The 20,350-nt window shown below is 39.5% G+C and overlaps 1 protein-coding gene across 1 annotated transcript in view; it reads left to right on the forward strand.

Annotated features, from left to right (window-relative positions):
• Window positions 1-450: 450 nt before the first annotated feature.
• LOC149278692 (receptor-type tyrosine-protein phosphatase gamma-like) overlaps window positions 451-20,350 on the forward strand; it is a 176,319-nt gene continuing 156,419 nt past the window's right edge. Inside the window, exon 1 of the mRNA XM_089501835.1 lies at window positions 451-535. Coding sequence (XP_089357961.1) covers window positions 451-535 — 85 coding nt within the window. The remainder of the gene's footprint in view (window positions 536-20,350) is intronic.

Raw genomic sequence — 20,350 nt, forward strand, 5'->3', positions numbered from 1 at the left:
ACTGAGAACATCCTGTCTGGACTAGAGACCCTCCAACAAAACAGGGACTAAAGCCCCCCACCCCCCACTCATCCAGCCTGGATTACAGACCCCATAACTCCTACCTTTTGGACCAAGAACATCCCTTCTGGACTAGAGATTGAGATTCCCTCCCCCAACACTGCCTGGGCTAACGACCTCTCCCACCCCCCTCTAGCCTGGATCACAGACCCCCAGCCTGGACTAGCTGGAGCCATCTGCATGCATGAGATTCAGGGCTCTCTCCTTGTCCTCTTCTGGATCTTCAACTTCCCAAAGCCTTCCCTGTAAGCATTTCTCCAGTCCAGGAGCTCATATCCCTCCCTCCACCTTTGCCTTTCATCCCTTGCTGTCTCTACTACTTCTTTGGGTTGTAGCCTTGGAGGTGAAGCAGTCAACAAGTTGCCCCCTGTCCTCAATGTGCCTGGTGTCATGCGGAGGCTACTGCAACCGTGTTGGTGGATCGTGTTCCTGAAAGTCTCAGCTCCTGTGCTGCACTATGTGCTCTGCTACCCCGGTAGGTGATGGCTTTTGGGGGGTACAGAGGGCATCTGTGTGTGTTATTACCCCAATATGTGTTCTGGTGGTGCGATGGACATGTTTTGTGTGATATCACCCCAATAATTCAGTGTCCACTGCATGTCACCCCTTGTCTGTAAATGTGGGGGCTGTTTTTTGGGGTGTCACCCCAGCATGTGTGAGGGTCTCACTTGGGTTGTTTTGGGGTGCCCTATCTCTTTATCATGAGTGTATTGCCTTTTTTGGGGGGGTGCACTTTCTCATGTAGGTAGGTGTCTAGGGGTGCCCTGTGTGTTATCTCACTCCGTTAAGCTTGGGGCTTCTATGTGTGTTGAGGGATTTCTTGCCCCTAGATTTGCCCCTTCTGGGTAGTTCTTTTGGATGGACGGGGTTGGAGAGAGAGGGTGAAGCTGCTCTCTGAATTCAGACATTTCTGAGACCTTCTTCTTTGCAAAGGCATCTTATTTCAAAGGGCAGGGTTTGAGTTTACTGCCCCCCTTAAAATTGTACCCCCTAAAATGCTATCAGACAGTCCCCATACCACCCTATCTATTATGTGGAGTTTTAATTTGCCCCCTTATATATCAGATCCCCATCTATTGCACCCGGTAAACCGTGGTCCCAATTGCCCCTGTGTGCTCCTAGTCAATCTACATGCACCCACAAGATACTGTAAAGGCAAATGCCAAATACCCCATGCTTTGCCCCAGCGCTTAGCATCTGGCATCCCTTCACCCCCCTCCATGAATTCCCTAAATTTCAAGAACCTTTTCTTACCCCTTTCGTCAAAGCCAAAGCTCCCACTTACTGGCCACACTCGGGCTGTGGATGTTCCACATCTGGCAGGCTGAATTACCCCGCTTTGCATTAGAGTGGGGTATTAGGACTTTTTTTGTTGTTGCAACATTTAAATAGTGTTGGAAAAGCTGCTCTGTCCCTCTAATAATCCAGTATCTCCCATCACCCCCCAAGCTCTCTCGGGCTTTTCTTTTGTCGAGACAATGCCTGGGGTATTTTAGAGGTGACTCTGCGGGGTAATTCTTAGCACCTCCACTTCTATCTATGTCTTGCTACAAGAATTAAACACGGCCTTTTGTAAGATATTTTTTGTCTGCTCCCCTCCCCCCCTTCACTCACAAGAATCCGCTATGTGGCTGCTTTTTGGTGCAGTGCCTTCCAAATCCGACCGTAAGCCGAGGAAATATTTTGGGTATTGAGAGTGTGCAGCACCAGGTACACAACAATGAGTACGTCTCAGTATATAGATTTTTTTTTTTTCCCAAGTGGGCACAGCGCAGAGTACACATTTTCTGAATATACATAGTATCAAGGACCAAATGATGGAGTACTCAACATCTTGTGTCCCCAAGGCAATAGCCTCGGTAGGACATATCATTTCTAGGCTATAAGAATACAAATGAATTGGTACACAGCACCGGTTTATTTTATTTTTATTTTTTAAACGTACAGTGCTGAGTACACCATGCAGAGCACAGAGTACTCTCTCGAGTGGATACATCAATATATAAACTAACATATCCACAGCTGGCATGTTTAGGGCCACCTAAACATGACCGATTCCCTTATGGATATATATAATATATATATATCTCATCTCTATACCCAAAGTTAGCTGTTGCCCCCCCCCTTCTCCAAACACCTCCGGTTTGTTAACCCCTTCAGTGCCAGGAGGTGTGCAGCACAATGAATTTCTCTTAACAAGACAAACGCCTCCCCTTGACATTCAAAAGAGTTAAACCGAAGAGGATAACGACTGTCGGAGGCAGCGATTGCGATACCACGTTAGGAACGCAATCATCTTGTGCGTTTGATGATAAAAAGGGTTAACCCCCCCCTCTTGTTTGCACCCAGGTGATCTATACCTTGTGTCACCTAGAGACATGATCAATTCTTCCCTTAATGGCTTCGTGACATTGAAATATCATTTGGGAATTCGCGTTTTCAGGAAATGCATGCTCTGTTATTATTCTAGAGCGTTTAACCCTTCATACAGCCGTGTTCCTGCGTGTATGTTTCAATATGTGGAAAATGCAGTGTATATAAAACATTCTAGATAATCTGTGTCTTTCATTATCATACCTGGTGATACAATTAATACCCTGACCCGGGTAATCTCAACTGAAGGATTTATCTTAACGGCTGCAAAAAAGTTACATTGTATCCTAGCTGCGGCCAGTAATGAAATAAAAGCGATGGCAAACTATACAGTATTTAACCTATCCGGTATCTATAGCATATTTTAGCCTATATTTCTAGAGGAGGTCACTTCAACATTGATGAATTTATCTGCAGTATCTGTGACTGACACTAGGGGCGCTGCTGAGCTGTTATTTGGGGTTCTCGCCATATTCCAAATGATATTTCAACAGTTGTGCATGAGGGGGAGCATTATCCATGCAGGGGTTAATGCGTTGGCGCTGGGAACTTTGTCGGAGCAACAGATACAGTTATTAAATCCCAACATCCTAATTTAGATTGTAAAAAGGTGAGGGCCTTCCTCAGCTTTTTATTTCTGTAAATGCAAATTATGTGATGCATTATGTCTCCATCGTACATCGCTGCGGAATATGAAGGCGCTACATAAATCAATAAATAATATTCTATGACCGGTGCCACTTCACCAGCATGTAAGGCGCTGATCCGATCATAAAATCTAAATCATTTATTACCCAGCAGTCTTGACTTTTGAGTTTGTGGCAACAATGTATCACCCCCCCCTCCCCCATTTAAAAATAAAATGACTTTCTATTTTGTATATTGTTTTTCTTTTTAGAAGAATCTATTTGGATTTAGAACTCTTTGAGTGTTTTGTTTGTGGGTTGTTTTTTTTATTTTTTTATATTGTGGTTTGACCATCATGCCTATTGATTTCATCATTTGCCAAGATTAGTATTTTATGTGCTTGAAAGATGACTAATGGCTGGGTTGAAAAAGGACAACTTTCTGGAGACGCGTACTTTTTAAGTTTTTTTCATTTATTTAGTCATCTCTATAAATGATGATCGATATTCAGCCAACATTAGAATTAGAGAATCGCTTTCTGTAGTTTCAAATGGCAGCTGATTGAAGGCTTTTTTTTTTTTTTTTTTTTTTTTTTAATCTTAAATGCCTTCAGCTCTAAACCGGCGCAAAATACTTTTACGAGAAGATCCATAAATGAATATTGGAAAACCTCTCTCTCGTCATCGACAAACAGTCCATGGTCCTCTCGACTCTTGGTAAAGACGTTCAAAGTCAAATCAGAATGCTTGTTTCTGTCTTGACACAAAGTGTCTTCACGGGCGAGATTATACGCGATGAAATGGGGTGAACCTCTTAAGAAGAACCATTTATCTTTCTATTGATTTCTTCTCAATTTCAGTCCGAGTGATGTCCTTCTCGCCGGCTTTTTGGTGTTGTACAGTAATTACCACAAGGAGGGACTCCTCGGGAGCTCAGAAAACCAAGTTGTACTGATGTCGTAGTATTCTTTTTAAGTAGAAGTTGGGTTTCGATGAGCTGGTCTTCGTGTTCTCAAATATTCGTGGCACGGATTTAATTTCTGAACGTGTATCGAGTCTGAGGAGCTTCTATATTGAGAACTTTTCATACCTCTTTTGGAGGGCGAACCCTTTTATTTCTAACACAATTTGGCCAGAAAATTAAGATAGTTACATCGTTAACCCTCTTAATATGAGAATGTTGCCAGTGTTAGGATACAATCTCTTTCATTGACGTTGAACAATGTTGTCTTAGTTAAGATCAACTTCCATGAATTGTGTTCCAGAAAAGAGATGTCGGACTCCTGCCTGACACCCCAGCCATATAGTCTCAAAGAGCTGGTTGTATACAAATTCCATAAGGAAATGGGCGTCTAACCCCTTTTTCTCTATAAAACACAATATTTGGTAGTTTTTGTTGTTTTTCATCACTTCTTGACTTTATTTTTATTTATTAGTTTGAAGAACTGCTTGCTTCATTTATGTAAGCTAGAACATATCCGGAAACATTTTGTATCCAATCCAAGTACTTTGCATTATCGTAAAGCTGTGAATAATGCGATTCCTATCGATTTAAGCTTTTAGCATTTGTCGTTGAAAAGAGGTCCAGAGATATTGTTGATGTACTTATCTCAGGAGCGAGATACTGAAAGTTTTATATCTCGCCGTCCAAACTCGGCCCTTGTTTTCTGCCATACCAAACATCTTTCATGACGCCCACGTTGTGTTTTGTGAAGGCACTTAACAGCTCTTGGTAAGACACAGATGGCTCAAAAGACTTTCTCTTCCCAGAAAAAAAAATGGATGAATGAAAATATGTCACGTTTTGGAACTAGGACAGTGTGTGGGTATACAAGTGTTATTTCCTACAAGAAGAAAGTTTGGAGAATATGGTGCCAAGAGGATGGTTGATCCAATCTGCTGATTGTATACAAAGAAGGTTGACCAAAGTTGACATAAAAAAATGTTTAGAGCATTCTTATTGTTTTGAGTAGAACCAAGACCAAAGTAGTAAGCTGGAGTGCATGACTCTTATGCGCCGGCCAAACTTTTTGATTCTTCTAACTTTGTAAATACCAAATTGTACCCTTTTTAAAACTATTTAGTAATGGCTTTGAGTTTGCATGGGATAATGGGGGGCAAAGAGTTTGTTAGTATGATGGTTCTGCAAGAAAATGATTACATAGTAAAGTAAAGATGATCGGTAGCATCTTGGTGTCCCCCCCCCCCCCCCCCCCCCAAACTTGTTCCTCATACTTCTGGTGGTGTCCAGGGCTTGGGAGCCACAAATAAGAAGCAACGCCAGTTTTTAAACCGATAAAACATTGTTAAAGATATGGGTACTATTAGTTTTAGAAATACTAAAGCTCTGGTTTGGAATAAATATAGGCAAAGCTCGTCTCTTCTGTTTCTAGCCTCCTGGACAAGTTTGGCCCTGATAGGCATCCCTAATTTTTTATTTTTTTTTGTACCCCCTTTGCTCACATTTTAAGACGGTATAACATAGACCTGACCAGCTTCTGAAATCACTACTGTTGAGTTTATTATCTATTTAATGTAGTATTGTATAGTATGCATATTTCATGTATTTTTTTTATTTATTTTTTTGCTGCGCTCCATCCATGGATACATTTGATTTTATGCCGAGCTTGCAAACTGAAGATTTTGTTGCCCTCCTGAGATCTCTGCTTTTGATTTTATGGTCTATCCGAGGCTGATAAAGCAGCTTCTTACTTTTCTTCGTTGGGCGTAATGATTCTAATAACTATGCAATGCCTGTCTTTCGGGGTAAAGTAAACCCAGTCCTGCACACTTAACCTAATTTACTGCTGGCACAGGATTAGGAGGCCGACGACAACAACAACAAAAAGAGGCAGTGTTTTTTAAAATAATATAAATATTATTTATAATATAAAACTTTTTTCCTGGCTCCTGCCTTCCATCTATATTAACCTAATCAGAGACATAGCTGGTAGATGGTTGGGGTCGGTACTTGGTGCCTGAATAGATTGGGATCTTTGGCTTTTAGGTGCAAAAAAGTTGTTTTCCCCTGGCTCCATATATGATATATTTAATTGTTTGGCCGAACATAGGCCGCACTACATAAAGGCATGGCAGCCATGTTTTATGGGCTCCAGCGTCTATGGGATACACAGTCCGCCAATGACATTTAATTTAATTTTTATTTATTTATTTTAAAGAACTGATAGCATCACTTATTTTAAACTAGAATATATATATATGTATGTATGTATGTGAAAAACGTAAAAAAAAAAATCTATACAAATTATAAAAGTAATTTATATAAGTTAATATCCCATAACCTTAAATAAAAAGAATAACAACTACAAGTCTGTCTTCTCGTATTTCTGCTGCGAAAACTTAGAAAGCGACTGCAGATAGCGATCAGCCGGCTTACGCAGTCTGCTCGTTGCCTGCTTCAAATGCAGAATAGGGTTAATTCGGACTAAAGAGCCCTGATAAGTGCAAAACAAGCCCAGGCGCTTAAGCGCAATCCTTTATCGGAAAATGCATAACATCGTTTTGACCCATGTCTCTTGCAAGCCCGGTTCATTTAAGAGGATCTGTCGGTGGAAATTGCATCGCTTAATAAATCGCTTTGAATCGCTTGATAGAAACGTTACTGGTGGCATAATATGATTTGCTCGTGATGTATATGCAGAGGCAGCTTAAACGCCTGGTAAGGGGAGAAAAAATTTAATCTAATTCCACGGGAAAATTGGAAGGGGTGAAAAAAAGCTACTTAATATGCCGTCAAAATTATATCTGTGCTGGGAATACGCTCTTAGAAAAAATGTCTCTTCTTTTTTATGTTTTCTTTAAAAAATAAAAATAAAAAATGTGTAGGCGTGATCTGTTCTTACAGGGGTTTTGCATGAGCTCTGTAGTTCTGTCTTATCCAGCAGTAACGTCTTATTGTTTGTGCCGTGGGGAGGAGAGGGGGGGTCTTCGTCTTCTCCTTCCGAGAGATTGCAAAATAAAAATTGGCCTTTGGACTGTATCTGGTCGAACTCGAATACTTTTATTACGCGTTCTACTTCCTGACTTGTTCTTGGCCTCCGGCAAGCGGTAAAGCTCTGCGGATTTCTCCCCCTCCAGTTGTGTGACGAGGAGGAGGTGGTGGAGGAAGGCTGGGAGGGGGGTTAGCGTATGGATCAAATCTAGCAAACTACTTCCAGCTTTAGATGAAAACCAGAGAACGTTGCTGGTTTCAGATTCGGAAAAGTCTGACTACAATTAGCAAGTGTACAATTTTTTTATTTATTTAACTTTTTTGGAATCAATTATTGTGAGAAAATATTAAAAGTTGTAATTATCACGAAGGGTGTAGACCCATAATAGATTTTTATTTTTATTTTTTTTGAGCTATACATTTGCTAGCGAACCTATACATTATAGAAGGCCGGCAGAGACCTTCTCTTTCCCATGGGTCTCCTGTTCGTAATGCAGAGTTTAAAAGGTTCACCTCTTATAGAAACTCCCAGTTTAGTGAATATACCCCCCCCCATTACCAGAAATCTCTTAATAGGGATCTACCATTACGCATCCACTGGCCACAGCCACTGCGCCATTCCATCAGCTAATTCGCCCCATCGGTAAATAACGTATATTGAAATTCTCATCTACCCCATTATGTATGGGAACAAATGACACAAATTCAATATTCAGGAAGCCGGCTCTTATTGTAATGGAGACCGCCAATGATTTTCTTGCCAATAAAGCTAGGTACGTTTTGAACGCTCACGGGAAATCTGATTGATCCTTTACACCATCTCTGTGTGGTTTTTCGGTTTAGAAGTGCAGTTTATTGACTTTTTACTAAAACTTTTTTCCTGTAGTTAAATTCCATGAATGTTCTAGTTTTGGTAGCCAATAAATGAGCTCCGTCTTATAGTATTACCGTATTTGCCGCATCAGTGGCAAAAAAAGAAATTAAAAAAATATTTTTTTCTTTTTTTTTTTTCTTTAGCCTCTTTTGTTAATGTAGAATAATAAGAAATGGTATTGGATTTTTTTTTTAAGCCAGAATTTAAGGCAGAATCCTTTAAAAATGTCATAATGAAATTGATCGACAAATCAAAGCAGAAATAATATTGTGTGCAAAGCTAGCCTGGGGGCCGTTTCTCAGAGAGAGAGGCCTTATTAGCAAATAGACCCAAATGGACGTTATTCTGACAGGGCATTAACCAAATGCCTTTGTAAAATCCATCCAAGTATTGACAACATATGCCTATTTATCATGGGACTGCGGCCGCCCTGGAAACCGCTTACAGACGCGATGTTAGGAACATACTGTCGGTAACAAAAAAAATGGAACAATTTTACATAAATTCTGTGGTTCAGGTTGGGTCAAGCTTCTGAAGATGCTGCATCTGACCATTCGGGGAACAAAACGCCCCTCGGTCTCGGAAGCGTCTTGGGGGCCCAGTACCTGGAGTTATGAGGCCCCATCTTCATCTGAACATCACGCTCCTACCCCTGCTCACAATGCCACCACTAGGCCCCAATCCCTGGAAAGAGGACCAATGGGTTCCAAGCTGCAGAAAAAGGGGCTATATGGGCCCTAAAGCCTGCAAGAGCCCAGTCTCTGGTAGTGGAATACTAGGGCCAATAAGAGGGCCTGTGACAGATCAGTGAGGTTGGGCCTCCTTGCTTACTTGGCCCTTCTTATATATCTTTTTTTCAATGTTTTTTGGAGGGTATTCCAAAACGCGCTGGACGAAGACGTAGGGTAACGAGACTTACTAAAACAGTAAAAATGAATAATACCAATTCCCTTCATTTTCCATATATTTTATGATTAATTTTTATCTATATCATGTTTGAGCATTCATCCTATGCGAAGCTGATCTCCTGTCTCCCCGGCTCTTGGATTTAATTTAACAATCGTTCCAACTATTACCACTGTTTTATCAAAGTTGTGCGCGGATGGCTGCACACCTGTGTAATGCTCTCTGTCATAGCATGAACAATGGCTTCTACTGAATAGCGGTACAATACCTCGGACCGGCGGTTGGCTGATCTATTGCTTCTAATATCCATAAAAACTTATGTGCCGTCGCACATGCCGATAGCTCGTGAGGTTGGCGACAGGCCGCGTCTTCCAGGGGTCACAGTGCGGGGGACTCGCAGCCCAATAGGTCACTAAGAATATTCACAATAGACTCTTAATTCTTATTTAGACCTTCACCGAAGATTTATAGGAGATCCTTCATCCAGATAACCTCTTAATCAAAGCTTCACCTGGAGTCTGAATGGCTGTATTTATAGATGTGGAGCAATCGCCATGGAAACAAATAAATGTTTTGAACGGCTACTAATGATTTAGAACGTTACCCCAGAACTTAATGATAAGTAAGGCTTGTTGTGTTACTTCACTGACCTCGTGATCTTATGATATGGGTCTCCAAATCCATAATCCTGACAGCCTCTGGGCTCGCTATATTACTGCTCCCCGAATCCGCCTTCGACATCCATGATGTAGAAGACTTTCAGGACCTCTTCACCCGCCGAGACCACTAGTGATCGGACTAACCATGGGGAGATCATCAAGGCTTTCGATTCTGGATGTTCTTAAGAACAGAAGTGAGGTGGTCATGGGAGCACGTTCTACTCATGTGCATTGAAGGGTCTCATTAGACCCCTGGAAACCTCCTATGACCCAGCACCAGATGCACGAGCCAAAGAGTTGGGGTCTAGAGAAAATGGGTTGTTCTGTTTTTCTCACCAACTACTTTTCTTTTTCAAAACCAATTTTTTTATTTTTTTTTGCCTTTTTCTTTTCTTTTTTCCCTCAGATTAAATGCGACTGAAATTTTCATTGTGTTGACAGCAGTTGCATCATATCCTAATTGGCTGGGTACGCTAATGGAGTACTCTTAGATCTAAATTTAGTTGTTTATTTTGCCTTGCGTTCTAAGCCCAAGGGGCTTGCATCATATTATAAGCTCCTCTGCAACTGTTTGCATTCAAAGCTAACACCTAGATGAGATTTTTTAGCTCTTTAGGTACGTGCTAAATGTATGGGTTCGGCGTCGGCGGATTCAAAAACCGTGACTTTATTTTTAATTGTTCCACATTGTATTGTTTATGCATACGGTCTTATGTTTACCGTGAATTAATTCATTGTTATCTTTTCAAGTAAATGACATTAAAGCACTTTTCTTTTTCTTTTCTACATTCCGCGCATACAAATTTTATAATGGCCCATTGGGATGCAACGACTTCTTAATTTAACAAAAAAAAAGAGAAATTTAATCATAAAAAGGATACGTTTTTTTGCTAAACTTTGTAAAAATACTTTTATCTGTAAATTCTAATGGTTATAGCGATAGAAAGAGATGCATGTACCGATTGTAGCCCTTTAATTACAGCTTAACCCCAAATGCACCCAAAAATGTCCAAATAAACTATTTTCCAGATTTTGTATTACCTCCTTATGTTTGTATGTTAAGGTCCTTCTGTTATATGGGAGGGGTGAAAGTGTTTTATTGTGGTTTTTTTTTTTATGCCCCAAGGCGGATTCATTTAACGTTGATCTTAATTTATTGTTGGTGTTTTGAATGAAATGGGTTACTTTACAATAAAAATGGTTAACGAACGTCTCTCCTCTACCGGTGGAGTAGACCGTACCCCATAGACTATTTATTATATATTTTTTTGGTTAGGATCATTTCAATGCCGCCAGTATTGCTTCTGCTACGGTCTATAAAATAGCCAAGGCGGCTCTTTGTGTGACTATAAAATCATAACGGTGACGCGCCGTGTACGGATTAGAAGAAGGCAAAGTTTTATATACGCGGTCTTACAGTATAAAAAAGGCGCCCATTTTTTTTCTATGAAAAAATTTAATTTTAATTATGGATTTTAACCAATAGCCCCCCCCTGTTCTGTTTTGAGATTTTTTTCCTTTTGTCTTGCGCATGTTCTATGTATTTGTTGTATTATGGCTCTGAAGCCATCTGATCCAGGCAGTACGCTGTAGAGAAAGCAAGAAATCAATAGCCATTATCCAACACACTCTCCAGACAGGACATATGATGAATCGGTGCGCGTTGCCCCCTGGGTCTTTTTAGGCACGACTGTCAGAAGGAAAAAAAAAAAAAAAAACGGCAAAACGGTCAACAATTGGGAAACTAATGTCCCGTTCAGAGGCATTACGGTATAATGCTGGAAACGGCAAATACGTTTATTTCCACCACTTTTATGTTCTTGGTTTGCTGTAAACATTTTCAAAGTTCTGAAACCTTCTGTATTTTGACATTTCGGTATTTTTGTGTACGTTTTTTTTTTTTTTGTTTGTTTTTTAAGCAGGGTACCGTCGGGGTTTTAAAATGTTAATATGTTGGGATCATCTGTTTATGGAGCCGGAAGGGTTGAGTTGAACTGATGGCATCACCCTGCCAGTAGAGGGCGCCATCCAAGGGACACCCTGTCCTGGCCTTCTGCTCTGATTCCCTGGGCCACGTGTTATAGGAACCCAATTTCTGCCTAAAAATGGAATAAATATTTATGCAGAAATGTATTATTTGGTTTGTTCTGTAAACGTCGGCATAAAACATTCATACTTTACCACAGGCTTAGGAGTTGAGTCGGCGCACTTATTTTTGAAGGCGGCATCGGCGACGCGGTTAAGAGGTTGCTATTCTGTATTGATAACGGCACTTTCATGGCTCTTTTCCCTTGTACCGTTATGCGGGCAGAATGCTGATGATAGGAATGTAGCCCCAGCGTGAAGCCGCAGATCGGGAACTGACCTTATTAAAAGGCTGAAACAGACAACCTGTGGCACTCAGTTCATCTTCCGCTTGTCAGATACCCGCCCCGTCGTACAATGTCATCTCTGGTGAATCAGCGTCATGATGGCAGGTGTCTGGGAATTTGTCATTGACGGACAGCGGAAACGTGTTTTGGGATTCATCAGGTTCTTTTGTAACGCGTGCCCTGGTGTGTGTAGAAGCTTGTGCCATGAAAGCCTTCGCAAAGAGAAAAAAAGGATACTGTATCATAAAAAGTATCCCTTTTATACATATACTCACAATGCACAAATAAAAAAACCAAACCAGGAGTATTGTTGAGTTTTTATTTAGTGTTGATTATTTTACATTTTTGGGGCTAAAAAAAGAGGTCAAGGAATGTTGACCGACACTATTCACCCTTCGCCCACCTAGCCGGACGGTGATAGAACCAATAGATATCAAGTAGCAAACATCCCACTTGCTACTTGAGAGTTCCGTCAAATGTTTGCCAGTAGGTTGCGAACTGGTGGTTGAGTTGATGGTGGGTATTTCTAGAGAGCTAGAAACCCAATGGCCGCCACCATCAATGAGCTAACCATGTGTTTTTTTTGTTTTTTTTTAATTTTTTTTATCTATATCAAGTCCCAATGTGTTCTAAAGTTCAGACTGCTGTATTAGGAACCCTTTGTGTCCTCGGTCTCACTTTCTGTGTCATTGTCTCATTTTCTCTCTTTAGAAATATATTTTCAAGGTCTTTTACCTCCCTTTTTTTTTTTTTTTTTTTTTTGTTGCTTTCACGAGAAAATATACTACCTACAAGAATTCTACATTTAGCTTTTTATAAATGGATTATTCGGGGAAGAAATCATGGTTTAGAGCACTGCATTTATCATGGGATAAAATTGCCTGAGAGACCATAAAGAGAAAACACATTTACATAAAGTCTAAGTTAATGATTCTCGCAAAAATCCTGCGCGAAGAAATGTCATTTATGATCTAGTATTCGGTTCATACTTTAAAGGAAAATGATCATGGGGGGGGGGGGGCTTGCAGTGTTTTTATGAAGAGTGATGTTTCTCCGATGCTGATGTGTAAACATGAATACTCCGTATCATGTGAAATCAACAAGAACACCCTACTCTTCTGTTTTATAACATCTAACTTTGCTTTGTGGCATAATTTTTGATGGTTCTAGACCCAAAATTCTTTGTGTTGCTCTTATGCGTGAAGTTCATCCAAGTTTTTTTTTTTCCTTTGAGCAGCCGTAACCTTTTTAATATTAACCTTTTTAATGTCTAATACAACAACATTTGCTGTTAGACGTGACGCAGACGTTCAACCATTTGTGGAAGATTTTATTTTTTTTTTTGTCTTAATGATAATCTCTTTTTTGAAGCAGAACCTCACAAAGTAAGCAGGCTGTTTTCTTCAAGCAGCTAAATTAAGGACCGTGAGCTAATATTTAGGAGGATAATAAAGAAAAAAGGGTTTTGAGGCGACGTGACTAGAAACGTAATATTAAGTTGTGTCACCAGGGTAATCTTCAACAGATAACTACAAATTCATTTGCATTTCTCGCTACTTTGTGTTTTTCCGTCTCTTCCTCGAAGCACGTTCGAAATGGATATCGTGGCTTGGTTATTCCAAACGGGCAGTAATCGACTATTTTTATTTTATTTTTATTTTTTTTAAGCTGGAAACATGAGCTGTTAGTGATGTATTTTGGGTTATTGATGGGAATTGAATTTGCGAAGGGAAAATGGGATTTGGTTGCAGTCTGAACTGATAATGATGCAGCCCAAATGGATTCATAATGGTCACTCATTGTTTCTCATTGGGCGTGCGCTGTATCGCATACAATGCACGCCTGAAACAATGAGAGGGAGCGAGCACGGCTTGTCCATATTAATAGATTGAAGTGAAGTTTATGGCGGAGAAATGTCTGGTAAGATTATAGGCAGATAAATAGCTAGGGGCATTATGTGTTTAAATATCCATTAAAAGCCAAGATTTCCCTGGAAAAAAATCTTCCTGGGTCAGATGGTGGTCGGAATAATCCATGGATAAACTTTTAAATGTGGGTATATGGCCAGTTTTGCCAAAGTTAATCCAGTTATTTTTCTTAAAAGCTATCATCGCAGTTGCCGCGATCACCACCTCCATAGGCAGTACGTTCAACTTGATGTCATGTTGCTAACAGCTGATGCTATAGATCTTCAAGTCGTAACACAAAATCACATTTTATTGCTGTGTTAGTTAAAGAAGCAAAGTGAACCTGTGTCCAAAAATAATACATTTATCGAAAAGTGGTGGCCTTTTATGAGCAGGATCTAAAGGGGGCTACAGCCTTCAGTTTATTTGCTGAAGAACCCCGTGATACCCTCGTACCCACCAAACATTCCAAGCTCCTAGAAAAGAGGGGATATCGGGGATTTGGGAACCAAGGAAGGAACGGCCAGACTAAAGGGACACGAGAGGTATGCCATAAAGTTTGCCCTTTGTTGAAGTCCAAATCGTAGGGTGGTAGTTCAGGATGGAGGTTTGGAGGGCACTGATACGTTAACGTCATATAGCATGGAAAAAGCTTTATAACCTCATTGTGTTAACATTGCTATATTTTTAAAAATGGTGACTCTACTACTTCATTCAGACACGTATTAAATGTATCTTAAGAAGCTCTACTGAGCTTGACTGAAAACCATTGACTTGTTGAGGTAAAGTGGGGACCTCTATCGACACCAAGCCATTATTTAAAGTGCCAGGAGTACAGATGTTTGCTGCGTTCTTCTTAGGGTTGAATTGGGGCTTCAACGCATTTTACATTTATTGCAGATGAAGCCACTTCGAGAGAAGGTGACTTTTATTTGAAGTGGGGGTATTCTGTTTTCCTCTTCCAGTGAAATGAGTTCTTTACAATACGAGGCTCTCAAAGAAAACATCTCCAAAGAGCCATCGCCTTTTTCATAATCAAAGAAACACTCGTGAAACCCTTAAATCTGGTTAAAGGGCTTTGCGGCACCGCTCTAAAGGACGGTGGTGCTGCTTACCTGATGTTCCTGAGAACAAAAGTCTTCCACTGACCCTTTAAAGAGACGGTTTGAAGAATGTACCACTACACGTTTATGTGTACCGCTCTCCTGTGTTCTGTTATCGGATCGGTGGAACCTTACCGGAATCTTCCACCGGGTCACAGAACTCCGAGAAGCTTCAGTATTTTTGGCAAACGCATCGAATCTCATCGAAACCCGACTTCTTCTCTCTGTTGTATGAGAGCTATTCAGATATCAACTTGAGTTTTTTATTTTATTTGCACTGATAACGTTCATAAATCATCGGTGTAAAACATTTAGGATGCTGCTTTCGGTGGTTATTGTCTAATTCTGCAGCTACAGGCGGCGTTACCTGTCTGAGTTCATGTGCTTTTAAAGATAAAACTGTCTCTGACACGGGGGTTCTCAATCTGTTGTGTCTGATTTTGTTATGAAGCCTGTTTGTTCCCTTTTTTATAATAAGTTTTTAATGAATTGACAGCTGTTTTTTATTTTAATGTTCCGTTGCATGTTGGATTTTACCGTCGGAGGAGTTGCAGTAATCGGCTTGTAGTTCAGACAGAAGATTTACAAATCTCTGTTGCATACAGAGAAAGATTTTTGTGTTCTTCAATAAAACTACCTCGCAGGCGTAGAATTCTGAAATTAAAACTCATTGCATTGGATTTTAAAATGTTCCCCGTCTGCGCTGGCGTGTTTTTAATAACCACGTTTTTGACCATTTCCTACTACCCCCCCTTCTCTTTTTTTGTTATTGACTTTCATTGGAAAGGCTTTCATTGCTAAGGGGTAGTGAATAAAAAATGTTGAAATGTTTGTATTTTTAAGTTAACCTTAACCTTTTTTTCAACTTTTTCAAAGAAACTCTAAAAATTGGTTAACTTTTCCAAGACTGCAAAAAAAAAAATGGACCTCTTTCGTAATATCCATGCGCCACACTTTTGCCTTCTCTATTTATACTCTGATCTGTCTTTAACGTTCATATACTGTGCGACTAGCTGAGAGTCAGACTTACTCAGGAACGTTCAGGATCTAACCCTAAGCCCCAGTTAGCTCCTTGTCTGGTGCTTTGGGGAACTTAATATCATTTCTGTAGAGGAAGAAGTGTCTCAGATCATAAAACTGCCAGAATGTTCGCCTCCATCTCTTAACGACCAAGCCAGGGATATATTCTGGCCTAGGGAAGAAAGTCCAGGGGGAGAAATCCCATGACTCGGTGTCCTGTTGCTCAATGTGCTTGTTACAAGGGAGATCTTTTAATCTCCCACACTGGCCCATTTGCACCATAGAGGCTGTGCCGAGCCGTCGGCCTCCGTCCGCTGTTTTAAAAGGTACTTTGGGCCGTGACGTTGTATCAGTGAAGACAATGGCCGTGGAGGGGGTGGCAGGGGGGGGGACTACCTCGGGTCAAGCCTAGAACAGTGCCCAAGGTCAATACATCTCTGGACCCAGCTGAACCCTTTCTACCACCAATGGTCAAGCAAGGGCAGGGACACCAGTTGGAGACATATCCATCAACAACATGTCTGCTTTCTGGAGGTTCTAGATTTTGTTTGTTTCTATTGTTGGGTACATAACAATATTAACCTTTAATTTATTAAAGCCTGCCAAATACATGACCCCATAGCTTGTGCAATGGAATATTCAATAAACATGGCTGCTCGATTAAACCTTCTGTAACCATTACAAATTTGTTTGGCAACTTTTTTTTAATTTCCTTTGTTTTTCCCTTTTAAATCATTTCTTTATGAGCAGGTTTAATCTGTTTGGATTCTTGATTCTCCTAGACGGAACTGTGTTAATTTTAACCTTCCGTTGTTATAATTACCACTTCTTCTTAGATCCAACCACTAAGGAACCAGGTGAATTTATGACGTCGGCAAAGTAGCAATTTTATCAGTTAACGGTTAACTTTCATTGCTCACCAACAGTGTGATACATGTTGACATAAATAATGTATCTTCGGAAATACAGAAATACAAAAGAACATCTGCAAAGTAAAATAGGAAGACATAATGGATGGCCAGGTGCGAAATGTAAATTACCGTCGACTTGTTTGCTGGGAGATGCCAACGGCTTTTTTTATTTTTTTTTTTCTGCCGTTAATGTCTTTTGCTATAAATTGTATGAGGCCTTTTCTTCCCCTATAATTGTCCAAAAAGGTAAAACTCTCAAAGTAATTTTTTAGATTTGCTTTCAGTGTGTGCCAATGTTTTGAGTACAGCAATAAAAAAAAAAAAAAAAAAATCTCCACCCATTTGGATAAAAATTAGTTTTTTTGTTTTTTTTTTACTGTTCTTGTTTTTTTTAAATTTAGTTTCTCGGCTTGATTCATGAACGCCTGCAGCCTTACATAATAGGATCTCGGCAAGTTTTAGTTTTTAATTAAACAAAACAAGAAAAACATCATAAACAACTTATTGCCAAAATGCTGGAGATCCAAACTTCATATAATCTGTGAAACCTAATGTTAAGTCCACCAGAGAAAAACCATCACAAGCACAACCTCTGACCCCACTGGAATGCCCAAATTTTTTTGTTGTACCTCAGCAATGCCCTCTCCCCATGATGTGTGTTTCCATGTAAAATATAGACTATGGTGTCTTTTTACTTGTTTATATTTATCCCTGGAAACTTGTACAGTTGTCGTTTTATGACATGCCTGGAATTCTTATGGTCGGCAGTGGATTGTTGGGCAAAATTCATTGGCAGTCCATGCTCCAGCTGGCTGCCTAAATCCAAACTCCCTTCCGGTCTGTATATAGACTCCAGCTACTTACTCCTGTGCTTCTTGAGGCATCTAAGAGTTTGCGAGGAGATCCCAAAAGCCTCCATTGGTGGGAGACCTTGACCCTTCGAGTCGGGAACCCCGGTTCCAGAAGACTTCTCTAAGTAGCATGGATTTGAGCTGGTCTTATTTATTACCGTATCATAATACCATACATCTTGGTGTCTGAGTTCACTGCCTGCATGTCCAAGTTTATTATCCATCCACGGCTTGACTATCTTCCGCTTATTGGAGCCAAGCTGCTTGGCGTGCAGTCATCGCGCATCTCACACTGAGAAGCGAAGGAAGGAATTTGTGTAGCAAAAAAGCAATTTCAGTTGTTTAGGAAATACAGACAAAAGCATGAATTAGTCTATTGAATCGTTTACGTTCCCCGGGCATTTCTGTTTGTCCTTCACCCGATGTCTTGGAAAACCATTTAAGTTCAGAGGCAAAAGGGGCTGTTGCCTTTTATTTTTTTTTTTAATTGACCTTGTCTAGGGCAAGGAATGCCCTTCAATTGGGAACTCTAGATCTGAAAACTGCCCAGAGGAAAGAGAGAAAAAAATTACAAAAATAAATCCTTTTTTAGGTATTTTGTTTTTAATAGAGTGCTTTCTGTTAGTCCTAAGCCGCGTGTGGTTAAAATAAATGATCCCATCTGAAGCGTCCTTCATTTATTAATTTTAATGAATCATTTTGACTCTGTTACGTAATGAATTTGAAGTCCATTTGTAGCTCAGAATAAATTGTTCGCCCCGCTGAACTTGTGACCCTTAAAGTCTCCATGGAACGTGGGCTTTCAGGATCTTCTCATAGGCTCTCTGATGTCTCTATAAATAGGACCAGACCTGTCAGAAAGCGATGGAGCCGCCACCACGGAAGCAAGATCGAGTAAATAACACAAAGTGTGACTTACACCAAATCTGTAAACATTAACGCTACTTTTTAACCAGATGTTTATCTCTTGTGAGTGGTTTTTTTGGTCCTTCAAAGTCAGCCCTTTTATATATTGATTTTAATATATTTTACAGTGATTTTGAATTTACACAAATAGGCATTACTTTCTCTAATAAAACGGTGATACGTTCCTTTAGCATTCATTATCGGTATCTGTGCTGCTGTCTCTTTAAATGGTCTCAGCGCAAGGCGAAACGTCTTGTTACCATTTCATCGTGGATTTTTTTTATTTATTTAGCATAAACTCTGTGCTTTTTCCCGGTCCTCCAAAAAAAAAAAAGGTAAAAAGGTCAGTTCGTACTATAAGCTAGAGAAGAAATCAAGTTTATAGCAGGAGGATTTACCGACGGCTTTTTTAATCGATTGGGCTCGTTGGAAGGGCTTGCAGTGCATTTCAGTGAAACGGAACACATGTGTTTTTCGTTAATTGCAAAGGAACAGTTTGTGCAATGTACTAAAAATAAAAAGTACTTTCTTTTTGACCAAAATATATATATATATTTTTTTTCTTTTGTAAATTTAGCCACCAAATAGATTCTCAATAATCTTTTTGTTAAGTTTATGAAAATTGCTTTTTTCCCCCGGAGGCAGTAATTACTATCTTTGCAGTTGAAAGGCCAAAAAAAATAGTTTTTTTCCCCTGGTTATTTAATTTCCCTTTTGTTCACCTTCGTTTTCAGCTTTAATGTCTTCTGGTTTAACTGTTTAATATTTTTTGTTTCTTTAGTCAGACTTGGTACTACCTTCAAATTTTTTTTTTTTTTTTTTTTTATTTTAGGAGATTTTTCTTGCCCTTTTTTTTTTTTTTTTTTTTTTTCTGGAAACCCATAATATTACAAATATAATAAGGAGAACTTGCATGACATATATAACATCTGAAAAATAAAGTCTGCATCAGTGTTTCAGAGATCTAAATGAGAACGTCCCATGTAACCAATAGGAGGAGAGGGAGAGGCCAAGATTCCATTTTCCATTGGCTGCACACAATGATGAAAAAAAAAAAAATTAACACTTTTTTTTAAAATATTTTTGAGATCTAGCTGTTCCCTTTACAAAAAAATTAAAACATGTACAAAAACAAATTTAGTCTACTTTTATCCATCTTTAAGTTCTTGTTATAAGCAAGAAAATACCCCGTCCAACAAAAAATTTATTTATTTATTTATTTCTTTCTTTTTCAAATGATTTTAATTTTGAACGCTGTAGACCGGAAGGTTGAACAGGAATAGTATTGTTTGACGACTTCCTTCAGTGTGTTGTTCCCTGGAAGAATGCGTTTTAATTAATGAAAAATAAGACATAATTAAAGGGGATGACTTAAGATTTGTTAATGAGATAACATTAGATAATCATAAAGGATGTAGTTGAACTAAAGACATATTTCTGACATCTGTTCAGCTTTTATTTTCGTGATTCATCTAATTGCTTCTAGCGCTTGACAGTTCATTTTTCTAGTTTTTCAAATCTTTTTTTTTTCTTGGCTGAGATGTAATTATGGGAGAGAAAAAAAAAACAGGGCAGGTAGGAACTTTCAACTCAAGAAGAGGAGATACATTCTTTCCAAGTAACTTCTTGATATAGGGGCCAAATGCACAAATTAGACAAAAATACCCTCAAACTGGACAATCCTGTCAAAAAGATAGGAAGCCAGCACTTCTGCCTTAAACATTATAGAACATGTTGCCTGGAGACATTTATTGCTTCTGGCCTGAAGTTAGACCGAAGGAGAAACCGAAAAATTGTAGAGATAATTTCTTGGCCTTAAACAGTCTCACC

Source organism: Sceloporus occidentalis, unplaced genomic scaffold (genome assembly GCF_023333645.1).
Source record: "Sceloporus occidentalis isolate IW3139 unplaced genomic scaffold, rSceOcc1.0.p SCAF_183, whole genome shotgun sequence".
Taxonomy (NCBI): Eukaryota; Metazoa; Chordata; class Lepidosauria; order Squamata; family Phrynosomatidae; genus Sceloporus; species Sceloporus occidentalis.